The sequence below is a fragment of the Macaca nemestrina genome, chromosome 9, assembly GCF_043159975.1.
Source record: "Macaca nemestrina isolate mMacNem1 chromosome 9, mMacNem.hap1, whole genome shotgun sequence".
NCBI lineage: Eukaryota > Metazoa > Chordata > Mammalia > Primates > Cercopithecidae > Macaca > Macaca nemestrina.
This window is the reverse complement of record NC_092133.1, coordinates 86704448-86719777: the sequence shown is the minus strand read 5'-3', so window position 1 is coordinate 86719777 and position 15330 is coordinate 86704448. Positions and strand designations below refer to the sequence as shown.

The 15330-nt window shown below is 53.2% G+C and overlaps 1 protein-coding gene across 6 annotated transcripts in view; it reads left to right on the top strand.

Moving 5' to 3' along the window:
- Positions 1 to 215: 215 nt before the first annotated feature.
- LOC105486639 (oxoglutarate dehydrogenase L) overlaps positions 216 to 15330 on the top strand; it is a 28432-nt gene continuing 13317 nt past the window's right edge. Inside the window, exons 1-8 of one of the 6 annotated variants that reach the window (XM_011749578.2) lie at positions 272 to 356; positions 4077 to 4281; positions 6045 to 6215; positions 10223 to 10325; positions 10717 to 10832; positions 10984 to 11138; positions 11977 to 12123; positions 13152 to 13242. In XM_011749578.2, coding sequence (XP_011747880.2) covers positions 4078 to 4281; positions 6045 to 6215; positions 10223 to 10325; positions 10717 to 10832; positions 10984 to 11138; positions 11977 to 12123; positions 13152 to 13242 — 987 coding nt within the window. In that variant the 5' untranslated portion in view covers positions 272 to 356; position 4077. The other 5 variants (XM_024794362.2, XM_011749580.3, XM_024794363.2 and 2 more) reach the window with 5 other exon arrangements.

The following is a 15330-nucleotide window of genomic DNA, read 5'->3' as shown; positions in this document are numbered from 1 at the left end:
AAACCTATCCTCTCCTACACACAAAGGCTGCTTGTCCTCTGGTACATTCGTCCTAGTTTTAGAACGAACACACGGGGTTCAGGGCCTCAGCCCCATCCTGCGGTCTCAGAGAGGCGTCCCCCTTTCGGCCGTGGGCGACCTCGGGCCTGGGCCGCCAGCACCGCGGACAGCGCCAGGCGCGGGGCGGGGCGACCATGGAGACGTCACGACGCGCGGAGTCTGAGGGGCGCGCGCCCGTGGGCGGCTGCGTCACGTGATCCAGGTAATTGGCACGGTGCGCGCGCACCCCTTCCGCGCAGCCCCCTGACCTGCAGCCTCCGGACCTCGCTGCAGCGTGGACCCCGCCCGCCCGCCCGGTGAGCGCGGCGGCCCGCCCCTTCCCGATCCCAGCGCCGCTGCTTCTCCTGCCGTTCTGGGGACCGGCGCCGCAGCTCCCCTCTCCCGGGCCCTGGGGCGCCGCTGCCCGCAGTCCTGAGCCTGGCCCGGCCGGGGGGAGGGGGAGGAGGAACAGACCGTGACCTTGGCTTCGCCCTTGACTGGCCGCGGCCTCCCCCGGGACCCCCAGCCCATCGCGCGCGTACCACCCGGCTAGTCCAGGGTCCTGCGCAGAGGAGCGGGCGCTCGCGGTGGGTTTCTTCAGCCCAAGGACTGCCGACTGCCCCGCGCCTTCCGTGGCCAGGGGAGGGCCCAGGGCTGCGGGAGCTGTGCCGGGGATGGGGAGGGTCAGCGCTGTGCGCCTGGCGGGACCCGTAGGCAGCTTCGGACGTCCAAGGACCCTAATAGACTATTTAAACCGCGGTCTCCAATCACAGATGACAAAACTGAGTCCCGAGAGAGGGCGGCATGGCTTGAGGTCGCTGCTAGCATGGAAAGTGCTTCTTCCGCCCCTAGGGAGATGTGGAAGGGTGACGGGGTAATCCCGAGGCCACAGCAGGCTGCAGTACGCATTCGCCGAACCGGCGAGACCCCTTTGACGCCCCTGGGCCGCCTGGCTCAAGCAGGCGCTAGCATCCCCTCCCCAGTGTCTTGGAACAGGCCCCATCTAATTAGAGTTGCGGTTTGTTGCTGAGCAAAGCTCATCCGCTTCTCAGAAAGTGGGGTCAGAGTAGACCTGCTGCTGAGAGAATCCAGGCTCTGCTGCTGCCCAGCTTGGAGGGCCCTCTGGGGAGAACCCTTCCCGGCCTCTGTTTACTGATCTCTGCAATGGGTGCATTAGGGAGCAGTCCTCACTAGGGCACCCCAGACAGGGTCATGTGTAGGGGAGTCTTAGTGGGCATGGTGTCGGCAGTTTTCTGGGGTTGGGTTGAGGTTCTGAGATTGGGTTGGGGATGCTGTGTGACCGTGTCTTCAGGAGAAGAGACCCCCAAGAGATACCCAGGGCGACTCTGCTGGAGTCTGGACTCGGCAGGGGGTTGCACAGGGTACCTGACTCTCCTTGCTGCTGTCTTTGACTGTATGGGCAGGAACTAGCAGGGCTGGCTTGGGCTCTGGCTCTAGATACTGAGCCCTCATGCCCTGCTGGGATGCAGGTGGGGGTGAGTGGCAGTCTGCCCTCCTGCCAGGCTGGGTCAAGGCCACAGCAGTGTCCAGTGGCCAACCCAGACTGCTTAGTGTTTATAAAACACAGTGTTCCTGCACCGGGCCATTCTGGACACAGCCAGACTTTGTCCCTATCTGGCCCAAACTGCCCCATTCCCCTGTGGGGGTGGGAGTGGGGCCGGCAGAGGGAGCAGCTCTGACTCAGCTGATGGAAATTGCATCGCTAAGAGAAATCTGGCTTACATCTTGACTGCAGTGATCAGGGCACAGTCTCTGGAACCACAAACAACCCTGTCACTCTCCAGCTTAGCCTCTTGCACCTCAGTTTCTCTGTTTATAAAGTGAAACTGATGTGAGTGCTCACCCCATAGGATGTTGAGAAGAATTAAATGAGCACAGTATCTGTCCCAGAATCAGTGCTCCTGATGGTGCCTATTATGTTTATTCCCATGACGATGGTCTTAATATCTAGTTTCCTTGCCATAGACTGGGGATGATAGAGCGTCCTGGGTTGTTGGATTCTTTTTGATGCTCCAGAAGACTCTCCCTGATGCTTCAGGAGCTCCTGGGCCCAGTGGCCGGCTGGGCTGGCACAGACTTCTGTTTGCCCAGTTCTCTGGGATGGTCAGAGGCGGAACAGGAGTTGGGACCCTGGCTGCCTGACCCCAGAGCTCATGCCTGGCGCTTGGAGAGGTCCTGCTTCCAGAGGAGCCGGCCCTGAGTGCCCTGCACTCTAGGGCTTGGCATCACTGGCTGGTGGGCTGGGCCACATGGCCTGAAGCCTGAGGGGCTGAGCATGTGGGAGGGAAACTTAGGGCACTCAGAGGCTCCCAAGCTCACCTCCCTCCTCCCTGCAGTGGAATCTTTTTTGTTTTGAAATTTTTCTCTGTTCAGGCTTGCTGCTGGTTGCCCCAGGAGCCTGTCCTCCCTCCATCAAGGTGACATTACCCCTTTCCTCTGGCTTATGTGAGTTAGAGGGAGGGCTGTGCCCAGCCCTCTGATGAGGCCTGACCTTTTGTGCAAAGTCCAGCCAGTGAGTTCCTGGTGACGTGGTTGAGCTGATGGCAGGGGTGAGGCAGAAGGGTGCAACAGGTGGCCTGTTGGCTGAGCACACCTGACCAGGAGCATTGGCTCAGGGCCCGGCCTGGGCAGTACTTGGGAGCTAGTTATACCCCAGAATGCACATTTTCTGGGGCCTGAGCTGTCCAGGGGTAGGGGACTCCTCCTGTGTGGGCGACCCCTGGTGGGGTGGTTCTTGCACCCAGCTTACAAGCTGGGCAGTCTGGGCAGGAGGGCATTAGCTGGTGTTGACGGGGAGCTGCTCTGTCCAGGCAGTGGCTGTGCTGGAGCAGAGGAGGGGGTTCTGCTTACAGTTGTAGGGTGGGGAACAGAGATCCCACTTTACGCATCATGTGTAGGATGAAGTGGCAGGGGTATGGGGTGATCTGGGACCTCAGCGGGCCCTATCAACCCCTAACCTGCTTGGATAGGGAGAGTTGGGGGTTCTTCAGGATTGGCAGAGGCTCTTAGAACTCTTACCCTCTGAGGAATGGAGGAAGCCCCCATCACTGAAAGCCCATCACTGAAAATACCAAGATTAGGTATTTTCCCTGGGAAGGCACAGGTAACAGAGTGAGGTGAGATGAGCTGCAGGGCCTGGTTCCCCCGGCCTGGGTGGGTTTCCAGTCTGTAGCTGCCTGGGCTGTTAGCTGTCTTGAGTGGCACTGGTCCTGGGTGTAAGCTCTCAGGGTGTCCAGAGTATGGGAGCCAGGGAGGGCAGTTCCAGTCCAAGGGCTGTGCTGGGCCTGGGGCTGCCTTCCATTCTGCTCTTCATGCCCCTCCAGACCTTAGCCCTTCCTGCAGTGAAGTGGGGTCATTGTTGGGCCTAGTGTCACCATCCTTCTGGCTGGGCCTGGGAGAGAGGGCACTCTGGGCCAGGATCGCAGTCACAGGTAGTCACTGGTCACTTTTGGTTGCAATGACTAGAGCCACAGACCTCCTGAGATGCTGTGTCTCTATCATCCCCTGACACCTGTGCTCACTGGATGTTTTTGTCCCTGCTTTTCCCTGACCATGCACGACACACCTGGCCCCTGGAGGACTCCCTGTCCTGGTTCTAGGGTGGTGGGCCTGTGACCCACTCCTTCTTGGTGGTACTCCCTGCACCTGCCCTGTGGCTCTCTGAGTGGGCTCCAGGACCTAAGTTGAGTGCTCCCTGAGGCAGGGCCTGGGTTCATGTCTCTGCCCAGGCTTTGGGGGCTATCAGGGAAGGAGTGTGGTCTGGGATGTGTGGGGCACAGCAGTGCTGGGGCTCAGGGCTGTTCGATGTCTATTGGAGTTTACTGAGCTGGGAGCTCCCACCAGACAGTAAGCCCAGGGAGCTGGGAGAGTGTCACATTCCCAGTCTCATCACTGCCTAGCCTGGCACCATCTGCCCAGTGGGATTGACAAGTGCTGATGAGCGGACAGTGGCTTGGTAGAGCCTCTTCCTGTCTTAGTCCTGTCGTTTATGCCTCTCCTTCATTGCCTGTGTCCAGAATGAATCAGCTGAGGCTGTTGCCATCCCGTCTTGGGGCACAGGCTGTGAGGCTTCTGGCCGCACATGAAGTCCCAGTGTTTGGCTGGCGCAGCAGGTCCTCCGGGCCACCGGCCACCCTCCCAAGCAGCAAAGATGGAGGCAGCTCCAGTTACATGGAGGAGATGTACTTCGCCTGGTTGGAAAACCCCCGGAGTGTCCACAAGGTCAGCACCCCCACCCTGCCCTGGGCCACTGCAAGGGAGGGAAGTCCCCAGGGGCCAGGCTGTGGCAGGGCAGTGGGGAGAAGCAGCTTGCTTGCTGTGTGATCCTGGGCAGGTTTCTTTGCCTCTTAGGTCCTCAGTCATCAAAGCCTGTTGCTTTCCAGTTGCTGGATCAGGCAGTGGGCGGTGGTTTTGATGGAGAGGCCCTGGCCATGCCCTGCTCTGCCACACCTGAGCCCTGCCTTGCCCCTTTGTCATGCTCTGCTGTCTCCATATGCCCCCTTGTATGTAATTAGGGACATACATGTTTGTGTATGTATTGATCTGATAGAATAAACGCTTGCTGATGGTAAAGAAAAAAATTAAATCAGATGGGAGGATGAAAAGTGAAGTTGCTCTCTGACACCTTCACCTGTAGTGGAAAGCAGTGCAGTCATATGATCCAAAGCCAGAAGGTATAAGAAGTTACACAGTCAGAAAGCTCCCTCCTAATCTAGCCTTGTCTGCTCAGTTCTTGCTGTCCTCTAACTTAGTGTCCTCTATATCCTTTCAAAGACTTGCATTAGGTAAACTTACTGCAAATGTTAACTCTGGATTTGTTTCCCTTTATGCAAAAGTAACCTGTAACACATACTATTTTGCTCCCTGCTGTTTCACTTGGTGATGTATCTCCAAGATCTTTCCACATCAGTACATAAAGAGCCTCATTGTTCACTCTGTCCAGCTGTGTAATATTCCATTGCATGTATGTTCCACCCCTATTCCTGCTGACAGACATCTGGTTCATTTCTAGTCTCTGGCTGTGGCAAACAGTGCTGCAGCGCGTCATCTTACACCTTCATCATCTTGCACCTGCACAGCCATCTGTAGGATAAATTCCCCAAAGTGGAATAGTTAGGTCCAGGAGTAGCTGTGTGTGTAATTTTTTGTTTTTCTTTTTTTTTCTTTTTGAGACGGAATCTCGCTCTGTCGCCCAGGCTGGAGTGCAGTGGCCGGATCTCAGCTTACTGCAAGCTCCGCCTCCCGGGTTCACGCCATTCTCCTGCCTCAGCCTCCCGAGTAGCTGGGACTATAGGCACCCGCCACCGTGCCTGGCTAATTTTTTGTATTTTTAGTAGAGATAGGATTTCACCGTGTTAACCAGGATGGTCTCGATCTCCTGACCTCGTGATCCGCCCGTCTCGGCCTCCCAGAGTGCTGAGATTATAGGCATGAGCCACCGCGTCCGGCCTGTGTGTGTAATTTTAATGGGTATTGCCAAGTTGCTTTCCATGGGGATTGTACCAACTGAGCCTCCCACCAGTGCCGTATGGGAGTGCATGGAAGACAGCGCTTTTATATTGTTCTTCTGGAAAACACATGCAAATGCCTGTGTGTGTTCACATGTGCTTTTTGCTTCTACACAGAGAGTAGCAGCCATACGTCCTCTTCTGCTTCGTTCACTTTAAAACATATCTTGGCAATGTTCCATATCCACAATACCGAATGTACCTTTTTAAAAAGACTATGTAGTCTTCCACATTCTAAATGTAAAATCATTGTTTAGCCAGTTTTCTATGGATAGCCATGTAGGTTGTTTTCCCATTGTCATTTTTATAAACAGTTCTGCAGGGAGCATCCTTGTATGTACATGTAGGCACCCTGGGAAGACCCTGAGAGCTGTGGTCCTCAAGGAAGACCTGACACTCCCTGGGGCCCCAGCCTGGTCCACCCCTGGCTCTTCCCAGGCCCTGACCTGGCTGCGTTCTTGCTTCTGCCCTGCCTAGTCCTGGGACAACTTCTTCCGGAAAGCCAGTGAGGAAGCCTCTTCTGGCTCTGCTCAGCCACGGCCCCCTTCTGTTGTCCGTGACAGCAGGTCTGCAGTCTCAAGCCGGACCAAGACCAGCAAGTTAGTGGAGGACCACCTGGCTGTGCAGTCCCTGATCCGGGCCTACCAGGTGAGGGGCAACTGAGGCACAGCCTGGGAGGCTGCACTGGCTCCTGGGGTGTGGCCAGGCACTGAGGGGAAGGGATCTCAGCTCCAACATCGTCTCCCCAGAGAGCCCTTCTCCTTGTCCTCTACTGAGCAGCACCCACTTCTCTAGCCAGTCTTTGCCACATCACCATTCAGAGCACTTACCACCTGCTTGAATTTTTTTTTGTGCATACTGACGTGTGCTTGTGGTCTGTCCCTTGCACACACCATGCCCCAAGTATGTGGAGGAGCACTTAGTAAGGGATCAGTTCCTGTTGAATGAGGGGTGAGTAGATTAACCCTTGTTAATTCTGTTTTCTCCTCTAGAATGGGCATCCCAAGAGCACAGGGACTGATAGAGCAGGTGCCTAATTCATGTTTATGGAATGAATGGTTCAGTAAACAATTCTCCCCCACCAGTTGCTCCTCCTGGAGGCTTAGGCTCTCTCAGGCTGGGCCTCTGCTCTGTCAGAGTCCCAGTGATGGTCTGTGTTTTTGGTCTTCATCGGACAGGACTAATTGGAGGACTGCTATGGTGTTCAGGCCATAACAAGCATAATCATTTGGAATATCTCTGGGAACTGCTGGCAGGAGGTATTCCGTCAGGGAAATGTGAGGCAGAAGCAAGCCACTGCAAGGCTAGGGTACAGGGGGGCATTAGCAAATGGAAATGATGCTTTGCTTCTGAATGAGGTGCCCAGTGTGTGGGATGGAATGGAGTTCCCCGTACACCACCCACCTGGGGATGGAAGAGGGAAGGTGTGCAGGGTTGGGCTCCCTTGCTGGCCTGAGGACCCATCAACTGTGGGCCACCTGGGAGCAAACCGCAGCTAGTTGTGTTGTGTCTTTCCTGGCTGGCTGAAAGAAGCAGTGATCTAACCCTTGACTTCAAATATGAAGAGCAAGGACGTAAAACTGTATATTAAATACAGGGAAATGTTCAGGGTGCTGCCCGAGAGCCTTATCTTCTAAGCACAGGTCTCAGCCCTTCAGTAGCTCTTTGTTCTTTGATTAACCAAGACGAGGCATTAGTTTTCCTGGCAGGGTGGCCTCTGGATTCAGGTGTGTTACTCTCTTGTGCCTGGTGTGGATGAGCTCCCACCAGAAGGGCTGCAGCCCCTTACAGGCCAGTAGCAGGCACAGCTCTGGTTAGAATCACCTGCACACTGTACTGAAAAAACCACTGTATTGTGACAGGCATTTTTAAACATATACAAGGCAGAAGGATAGTGTGGTGAACTCACCACCCATCAATCATGATCAGCCTCGTTTCATCCGTTTCTCCCTTAGCCCCCGCTCACTGCTGGATTATTTTGAGGCAGATCCCAGATACAGCATTTCATTCATTGAACATTTCAGTATGTATGTCTAGAGAAAAGGACTCCTTAAAAAATGTGCCGTAATACCATTATCACATCTAAACATAATAATGCTTAATATGAAATATGCATTTGATATTTGTGTTTGCTTTTTGTCCTGTGCTTTCTTTTTTTCTTTCTTTTTTTTTTTTTAGACGGAGTTTTACTCTGTCACCCAGGCTGGGGTGCAGTGGTGCTATCCTGACTCACTGCAACCTCTGCCCCATGCATTCAAGTGATTCTCCTGCCTCAGCCTCCTGAGTAGCTAGGGTTACAGGTGCTTGCCACCACGCCTGGCTAATTTTTGTGTTTTTAGTGGAGATGGGGTTTCACTATGTTGGCCAGGCTAGTCTTGAATTCGTGACCTCAAGTGATCTGCCCGCCTCGGCCTCCCAAAGTGCTGAAATTATAGGCGTGAGCCATTGCGCCCAGCCTGTGCTTTCTTTTTACTGCTTGTTTGAAGCAGGATCCAGCTAAATCCACAGGTTGCAGTAGGCTGATGTGGCTCGTACGTCTCTTGTACTTTGCAGGTTCCTCTCTTTTTATGATGTGGAAAAACCAGGTGGTTTGTCCTGTAGGGTTTTCCCGAGTCTGGATTTTGCTGATGGCTTCCTCATGATGTCATTTCATCCATCCCATTGTCCCGTGTAATTTCTGTACTTTGACAATTAGATCTAGAGGCTCGATCCCATAGACATTTGATTTTTTTTTTTTTTTTTTGAAAATCAACTTCCTAGTGGTGATGGTGATGGCAGTTAGCAGCTGTGGATAGTGATTTCCTAGAACCATTAACTCACTAGGGGTTGCAAAAATGGTGATATGCCAATTCTGTTTTCCCTTCTTTATAAACTGAAGTCCTGCTATCAGGAGAAACTTCCCTTTGTTAACTCTGTTTATCCTGAGGTGCAGATTGTGTAGGAAAGACGGATCACTGCTTGATTTTTTCCTTTTATTCACTGATTTTCAAAATTATGAGGTGATTACCTAGCACACTCCAGAAGTGACTAATGGAAGTTTATCTTCCTATTTTGGATTCATGTGAATACATGAGTGTAAGCATATTTGTTGAATTTCAATCTGCTGTAGATGTACTGTCCTTACAGTTGCTCAAAACCTCTTCATATTCCCAGCACTCATGGTGTTTGAACACTGCTTTGATGTCAGTGTAACAAGATGCTCCAAGCTGAGCTTGTACATTTCTGCCTATTCCAGAACTGTCCAGGTCTCTGGCTGTTTCCTGCTATTGGTTTGATCATTACTTCTGGGCCATTTCAGGAATCAGAGCCAGGAAAGGGTTTATACTGATGCTTCTAGCGTGCTGTACATGTGGGATTTGGGGTTTGTCCTTGACCCTGTCAATCTTACGGCACTATTGCCTTTTAGAGATGACAAAAAGATGCCAGTACAATGGCTTGTTTGATTTCCCACAGCCCACATGCAACAATCTTAGAATTTCTAACAATTCTTTTATTATTTTTTTTTGAGATGGAGTTTCCGCCTTGTAGCCCAGGATAGAGTGCAATGGCACGACCTCAGCTCACTGCAGCCTCCACCTACCAGGTTCAAGCGATTCTCTTGCCTCATCCTCCCAAGTAGCTGGGATTACAGGCATGCGCCGCCACACCCACCTAACTTTGTATTTTTAGTAGAGATGGCGTTTCACCATGTTGGCCAGGCTGGTCTCGAGCTCCTGACCTCAGGTGATCCACCCACCTCAGCCTCCCAAAGTGCTAGGATTGCAGGCGTGAGCTACTGCGCCTGGCCAGCATAACAATTCTAACACTATTACGACTGACTGGTAATAAAAAAGACTTTATGAATTTTTTTGTTTGTCTTTAGGGAATATTCCATTAGTCAGTCGGGATAGTTTCTCTCTGTGTATTTATGCCACTAAGTGGACATATTTATTCACTTGATTCGTTTCACTTTCAATTTTTAAGACTTAATTTTGTTGTATAATAATTAAAATATTTACAAGGTTTGAAAGTCAAATCTTCAAAGCAAGATAAGTTCTTGCTTAAAACTCTGGCTTCTAGCCCTGCCTCTCTATCCTATTTTGTCGCCTCCCCTAGATGATAATTTGTTTTATGTTATGTTTTTTTTATGATTTGCCCTTCTAATGCATATATTTATTTGTGTCTTCTCTTTCTTAGATAATGGGTAGTTCACCATACACACTTTTCTAGAATTTGCTTTTTTGCTTAACAATATTTTTTGGAGACTACCTTGTAGTATCAGATGGGGATTTTCCTTCTTCCTTTTAATGGAAAATCATGGAGTGCTCCACTGTGTGGATCGCCCATATCCATGTGCCAGTCTCCTGCTGATGGGCAGTGGGGAAGTTTCTAGAATTTCACTATTACTAATAGCACTGCAGTGAACACCTTCATGCATAGGTCTTTTTCCTGTTTTTGCCAGGTGCATGTTGTACTTCTAAACCGGGTTGAGCTCCTGCCAGCTTACTGGCTGTGGCTGGGTCTTCTAGGCAGCAGTGAAGTGGCTGTGGGGCAGAGACATGGGGAAGCTTAACATTTGGAAATGGGAAGAGCGGGGCTGGGGCCCAGAGCCTCACCCTGGAGGAGGTCTGTCCAGCTGGGTCCCAGCCCCACCCTGCTCTTTTCCCTCCTCCCAGATCCGTGGTCACCATGTGGCCCAGCTGGACCCCCTGGGCATTCTAGATGCAGACCTGGACTCCTTTGTGCCCTCAGACTTGATCACAACCATTGATAAACTGGGTAAGACTGGGGACACTTCCTCAGGACAGCTATGGCAGTGCCGTGTGGGTGGCCCGGTAAGGGGCCCACGGGCCCAGGGGACATCCTGATCCTTGGGAATTCATGGGAATTCCCACAGGGCCTCCTTTCCACCTTGCCTGCGTACTGCCTGTTTTTCCTGAGAAGGACGCCTGCCTGCCACCTTCCTTAGCTTGTGCCCCATATGTTCAAGCCTGAGAGGCTTGTCCTCCCTGCCACCCTGGGCTCACTCTCACTTCTGCTCCCCAGGCTGGACCCAGAGGGAGGGCACTGGGGAGACTGGGAGGTCTGGTGAGACTGCAGGACTCCACCTGGGCCTGACCTCCCTCCCTCCACTCTGCTGCCTGGGGCTCGGCCACGCCTCCTTCTCCAGCCTTCTATGACCTGCAGGAGGCTGACCTTGATAAGGAGTTCCAGCTGCCAACGACCACCTTCATCGGGGGCTCTGAAAACACCCTCTCTCTTCGGGAGATCATTCGACGCCTGGAGGTGAGCACAGGCGGGTGTGTGGGGCGCGGCCGAAGCAGCTCTTCGGAGCTCGCCAGAGGACGGGAAGGCACTGCCTTTTTTCTTCCAGACAGCAGGGTTGTTAGCCATCCCTCCTCCCCGCTCCTCATGGCGTCCCAATGTGTCTCCCCAGAACACTTACTGCCAGCACATTGGCCTGGAGTTCATGTTCATCAACGATGTGGAGCAGTGCCAGTGGATCCGGCAGAAGTTTGAGACCCCTGGTGTGATGCAGTTCTCCAGCGAGGAGAAGCGGACACTACTGGCCCGGCTGGTGCGCTCCATGAGGTTGGCACCACCCGGAGGGCCAAGTGGCTGGAGGTCCTGCTCCAGGGCTTTATGAGACGTCGCACGGCCTGCCTAAGAGAGCAGGAGGGTACCACAGGAAGGCAGGACTGGATCGGCCTCACCGCTGGCTGCAGGGAGGAGAGTTGGGACCAGGTGTTTAGGCAGTTTGGCCAAGAGCTGGCCCAAGGCAGAGCAGGTCAGGTGGGCAGGGATGAGGCTCTGGGAGAACAAGACAGCAGGATACTGAGCAAGGCCAGAAGTGGCGGGAAGTGGCTGTGGGAACGTTTGGGCAGAAAGTTATCCCTGGTGTGGAGTGAGTGTGGCCGCATCACCTGTCTGCCCACTGGACTTTTCTGAAGCTGGGTCCCGCAGGGCTGCAGGGCTAGGGGAACACCTGACTCAGCGGCTGGATGCAAAGTGGATTCCTGAGCAGCGAGGTGTGGCCTGGAGTTTGGATTCAGCTGGGTGGAGATCTTTGGGACTTGGCGAAGAGAGCCCTTGGAGTGTGGCAGGAGGGTAGTGGGCTAGGAGTGGGTGGATGGTGGCCTGTGGGAGAAGCTTGGCTATGAGGAAGAGAGAGGGTGGCAGCTGGGAAAGGGTGTAGGCAACGGCCTTCAGCTGGGAAGATTCCCAGCCTCCCCTAACCCTGTATTCCTTGCTGGGTGGGACAGGTGTATCCATGGTGTGCCCTGGACCATTTGACAGAAGGAGGCTTTGTGACTTCCTCTGTCCTGGGCATTCAGCTCTGAGCACTCGTGAACAGTCCCTGTGAGCCTCAGTCCCTTCCCTCTCCATCCTTTTCCCTCTCCTCTCCTCTCCCCATCCTCTCCCCAAGCAGGTTTGAAGACTTCCTGGCCCGGAAGTGGTCCTCAGAGAAGCGGTTTGGCCTGGAGGGCTGCGAAGTGATGATTCCTGCCCTCAAGACCATCATCGACAAATCCAGCGAGATGGGGATCGAGAATGTCATCTTGGGGATGCCACACAGGTGGGTGCCCCTCCCCGCTGGCATCTTGCCCATTCTCTTCCAGCCCAGGGGACAGAGGTGGGAGAGATGAGATGGAAATAAGAGCAGAGGTGTTGGTGGGACCTGGGGGTAGAGGTGGGTTTTTGGATAGTTCTAAGTCCCTGGGCCTGGCCTTCTCATCACAGAAATTGCCAGGCACTCGGCCAGAGTCACCTGGGGCCGGGTACTAACCAGGTTATCAGGCACCCTCTCTCCCTGGCCATGTTGCTGCTGTCCCTAGCAAGGGTGAGATTTCAGAAAGGGGTGCAAAGTGCTTCTTGAGGTTCCTGTGAATAAGGAGAGGTGGAGGGGTTTCTTCCAGGGAAGGGAGGGCAGGGCCTGGGCAGTTGTTCCCAGGTTGTGTCTCCCACAGGCAGGTCTGTGGAGATGAGCCGAGGGTCTCTGACCTGGCTGCAAGCTGACTGCATGTTTCCCTTGACCTTGGTGAAGATCTGGGAGGCTTGCTCAGCAGTGGGGCATTACCTCTGAGCTGGAGCCTGTGAGGAAGCAGGAGGGGGAGTGCAGCCTGGGGGACGGAGACCTCTGTGGCTGGGGTCCTGCTGAGTGGGCGTGTGCACATGTGCAGAGTGGCCTGTGGGAAGGGCCCTGGGCCTTTCCTGTGACCAGGGAGCTGCTTGTGCTTAAGCTAGCCCAGGGCTGCATCAGCATGAGGGCATCCAAATGTGTGGTGCAGGGGTCCCCATCTGTGGCTGGCCTGCCAGGAACTTGGGGTTTGTCTGTCATGGGGGGCCTGGGAATGCCCAGTGTCTGGTCAGAGGGTTAGGCAGAGCTGGCCTAGTGACCTGAGGCAGCAAGGAAACACAGGACTTCAGGCCTCGGGCCATTACAGCAGCAGGAGAGGATGGTGCCTGGTGATCGGGTGGCCTGAGGAGGGCTCTGGGCATGAAGGGACTGTATTAGGCCAGGCCAGGCCAGGCCTCCACAGTGGGGGAGGGAACCCTGAGGCCTACGGGCTTTGCCAGGTGAGAGCCCGGCCCCTCTGGCTCCAGGGGCAGGCTGAACGTGCTGGCCAACGTGATCCGCAAGGACCTGGAGCAGATCTTCTGCCAGTTTGACCCCAAGCTGGAGGCGGCAGACGAGGTGGGTGCCACGCTCAGGTCCCGGCACCCTTGGAGAGCTGGGTATTTGGGAGGTGAACTGGGGAGGGGCTGGACTTGGGGCTTCTGGTCTGAGATAAACCTTGAGATAGATGCATGTGGAGAAGCCAGCAAGAGGCTGGGTGTTTGCCTGAGGCCCCTAAGGCTTTTGGGAGCAAGGGCTGCAGTCTGTGGTAGCTGGGAGGGCCCTTGGATGATCTGGGTCAACCTCCCTGTTTTGAGCTAGGGAATCTGAAGCCCAGAGATGCAAAGTCTTGCTGGAAGTTGGCTCAGCTCTGCTCATGTGGCTGTGCCTCCATGTCCAAAGTCCTGTCCATCAGCCAGGAATGGACGTTTGTTTGCCCAACAGAGCCTTGGGCAGTGAGGATGGTTTTCTTTACCCATCAACCTGCTGAGGAAATGTTGTTCCTGTGCCCACCCCCTCCCTGGGAGGCCTTGGCCAGGCCTTCAGCCCAGACTGCCTAGCCTCTTTCTTTCCTTTTCTTTTTGAGACAGAATTTTGCTCTTGTTGCCCAGACTGGAGTGCAATGGTGCGATCTCAGCTCAATGCAACCTCTGCCTCCCGGGTTCAAGCGATTCTCCTGCCTCAGCTTTCCAAGTAGCTGGGATTATAGGCATGCGCCAGCACGCCTGGCTAATTTTTGTATTTTTAGTAGAGATGGGGTTTCGTCATGTTGGTCAGGCTGGTCTTGAACTCCTGACCTCAGCCTCGGCCTCCCAAAGTGCTGGGATTACAGGCATGGAGCCACCACTCCCGGCCAAGTGCCTAGCCTCTTTCAAAGTCCTGCCCATCTTCCCTTTCAGTAGCTCTGTGGGTCCTCTGGACAGTGAGCCTGTCACTCCCTCCTCTGTATCCCTTTGCTGTCAGGACTGTCTTTCCTGCTGTCTCCAACCTGCTGCCGTGTGTGTGTGTGTGTGTGTGTGTGTGTGTGTGTGTGTGCACGCGTGCGCGCGCGCGCGCATGTGTGGACCCATACCTACTGGCTCCTAGCCTAGGTCTTTCTGACATCCTGTTCCTTTTGTTCTAGCACTTTCAGCCTTCTAAGCCTCAGTTTGCTCTTCTGTAAAACGGATAAAAGCAATGAGTCAAAGATGTGTGTATACTGGAAAACTTGGCCAAAGGATGTTTAAATGAAATTACTATTTTTTTTCAACTGAAAAAGAAATTTGATTATTGTAAAAACAACAAAACAGAAAGGTTATACAATGAGAAGATGTTCCTTAGTGAGACTCCATTCTTGTGGCCAATTTTGTTTGTGTGCTTCTGTTGTGTTTAGGTGTGTACTTCTAGAAACATTTCATGCTGATACTGACAAACCTCTTTGTCCAGCACAGCTTTATTTGTAAGAGGCCATGGGCATAGCCATGACGCCAGGTGGCACCTTGCTGTTTTCACTTAACAAGTTGTCATTGTTTCCTGCCTGCACACAGGCTTCTTACAGCTAGAGCATCCCTTGTGCTGGACCTTGGGCTGTTCTAATGAGGGTCCTTGCACATGTGTGAGCGAGTTTATCTGTTAGATGGTGTCGGAGCAGTGCAGTGACTGGAGCTAAGGGGGTGGGACTAAATGACCCTCCCAGGAGCTGGCAGATGTCAGCAAGCCCATCCACAGTGTGTGACGGTGCCAGAGCCCCCACCTCACTTCCTCCCACATGCTCTCGAATCCTTTCATCTTTGCCAATATGATAGGTGCAAAAGAGGATTTTGTTGTAATGCATTTCTTTGTTATGAATTCAGTTGCTTATCTTTTCACATGCTTTTGAGCCATTTGTATTTTTCTGTAAATTCCTACTTGTGGCTTTTGCTCATTTTCCTGTGGAGTTTTTGGGCTTTATCTTCCTGATTTGTAAAAGCATTTTGTACATTGAGGGAATTTGCCCTTTTTCTGCATTTGTTTATGAATATTTTTCTCAGCTTGATATGTTTCCCCTATCGCTGGGCGGGGGTTTGCTCCCCCATGACAAAGTTGTTAGAATTTATGTGTCTTGTGTGTTTTCGGTCTTAGGATATTGTATAGAATGCTATAAATATTCCTTGCTTCAGGATCGTAAAATGTTGTGTGTCCCTCATT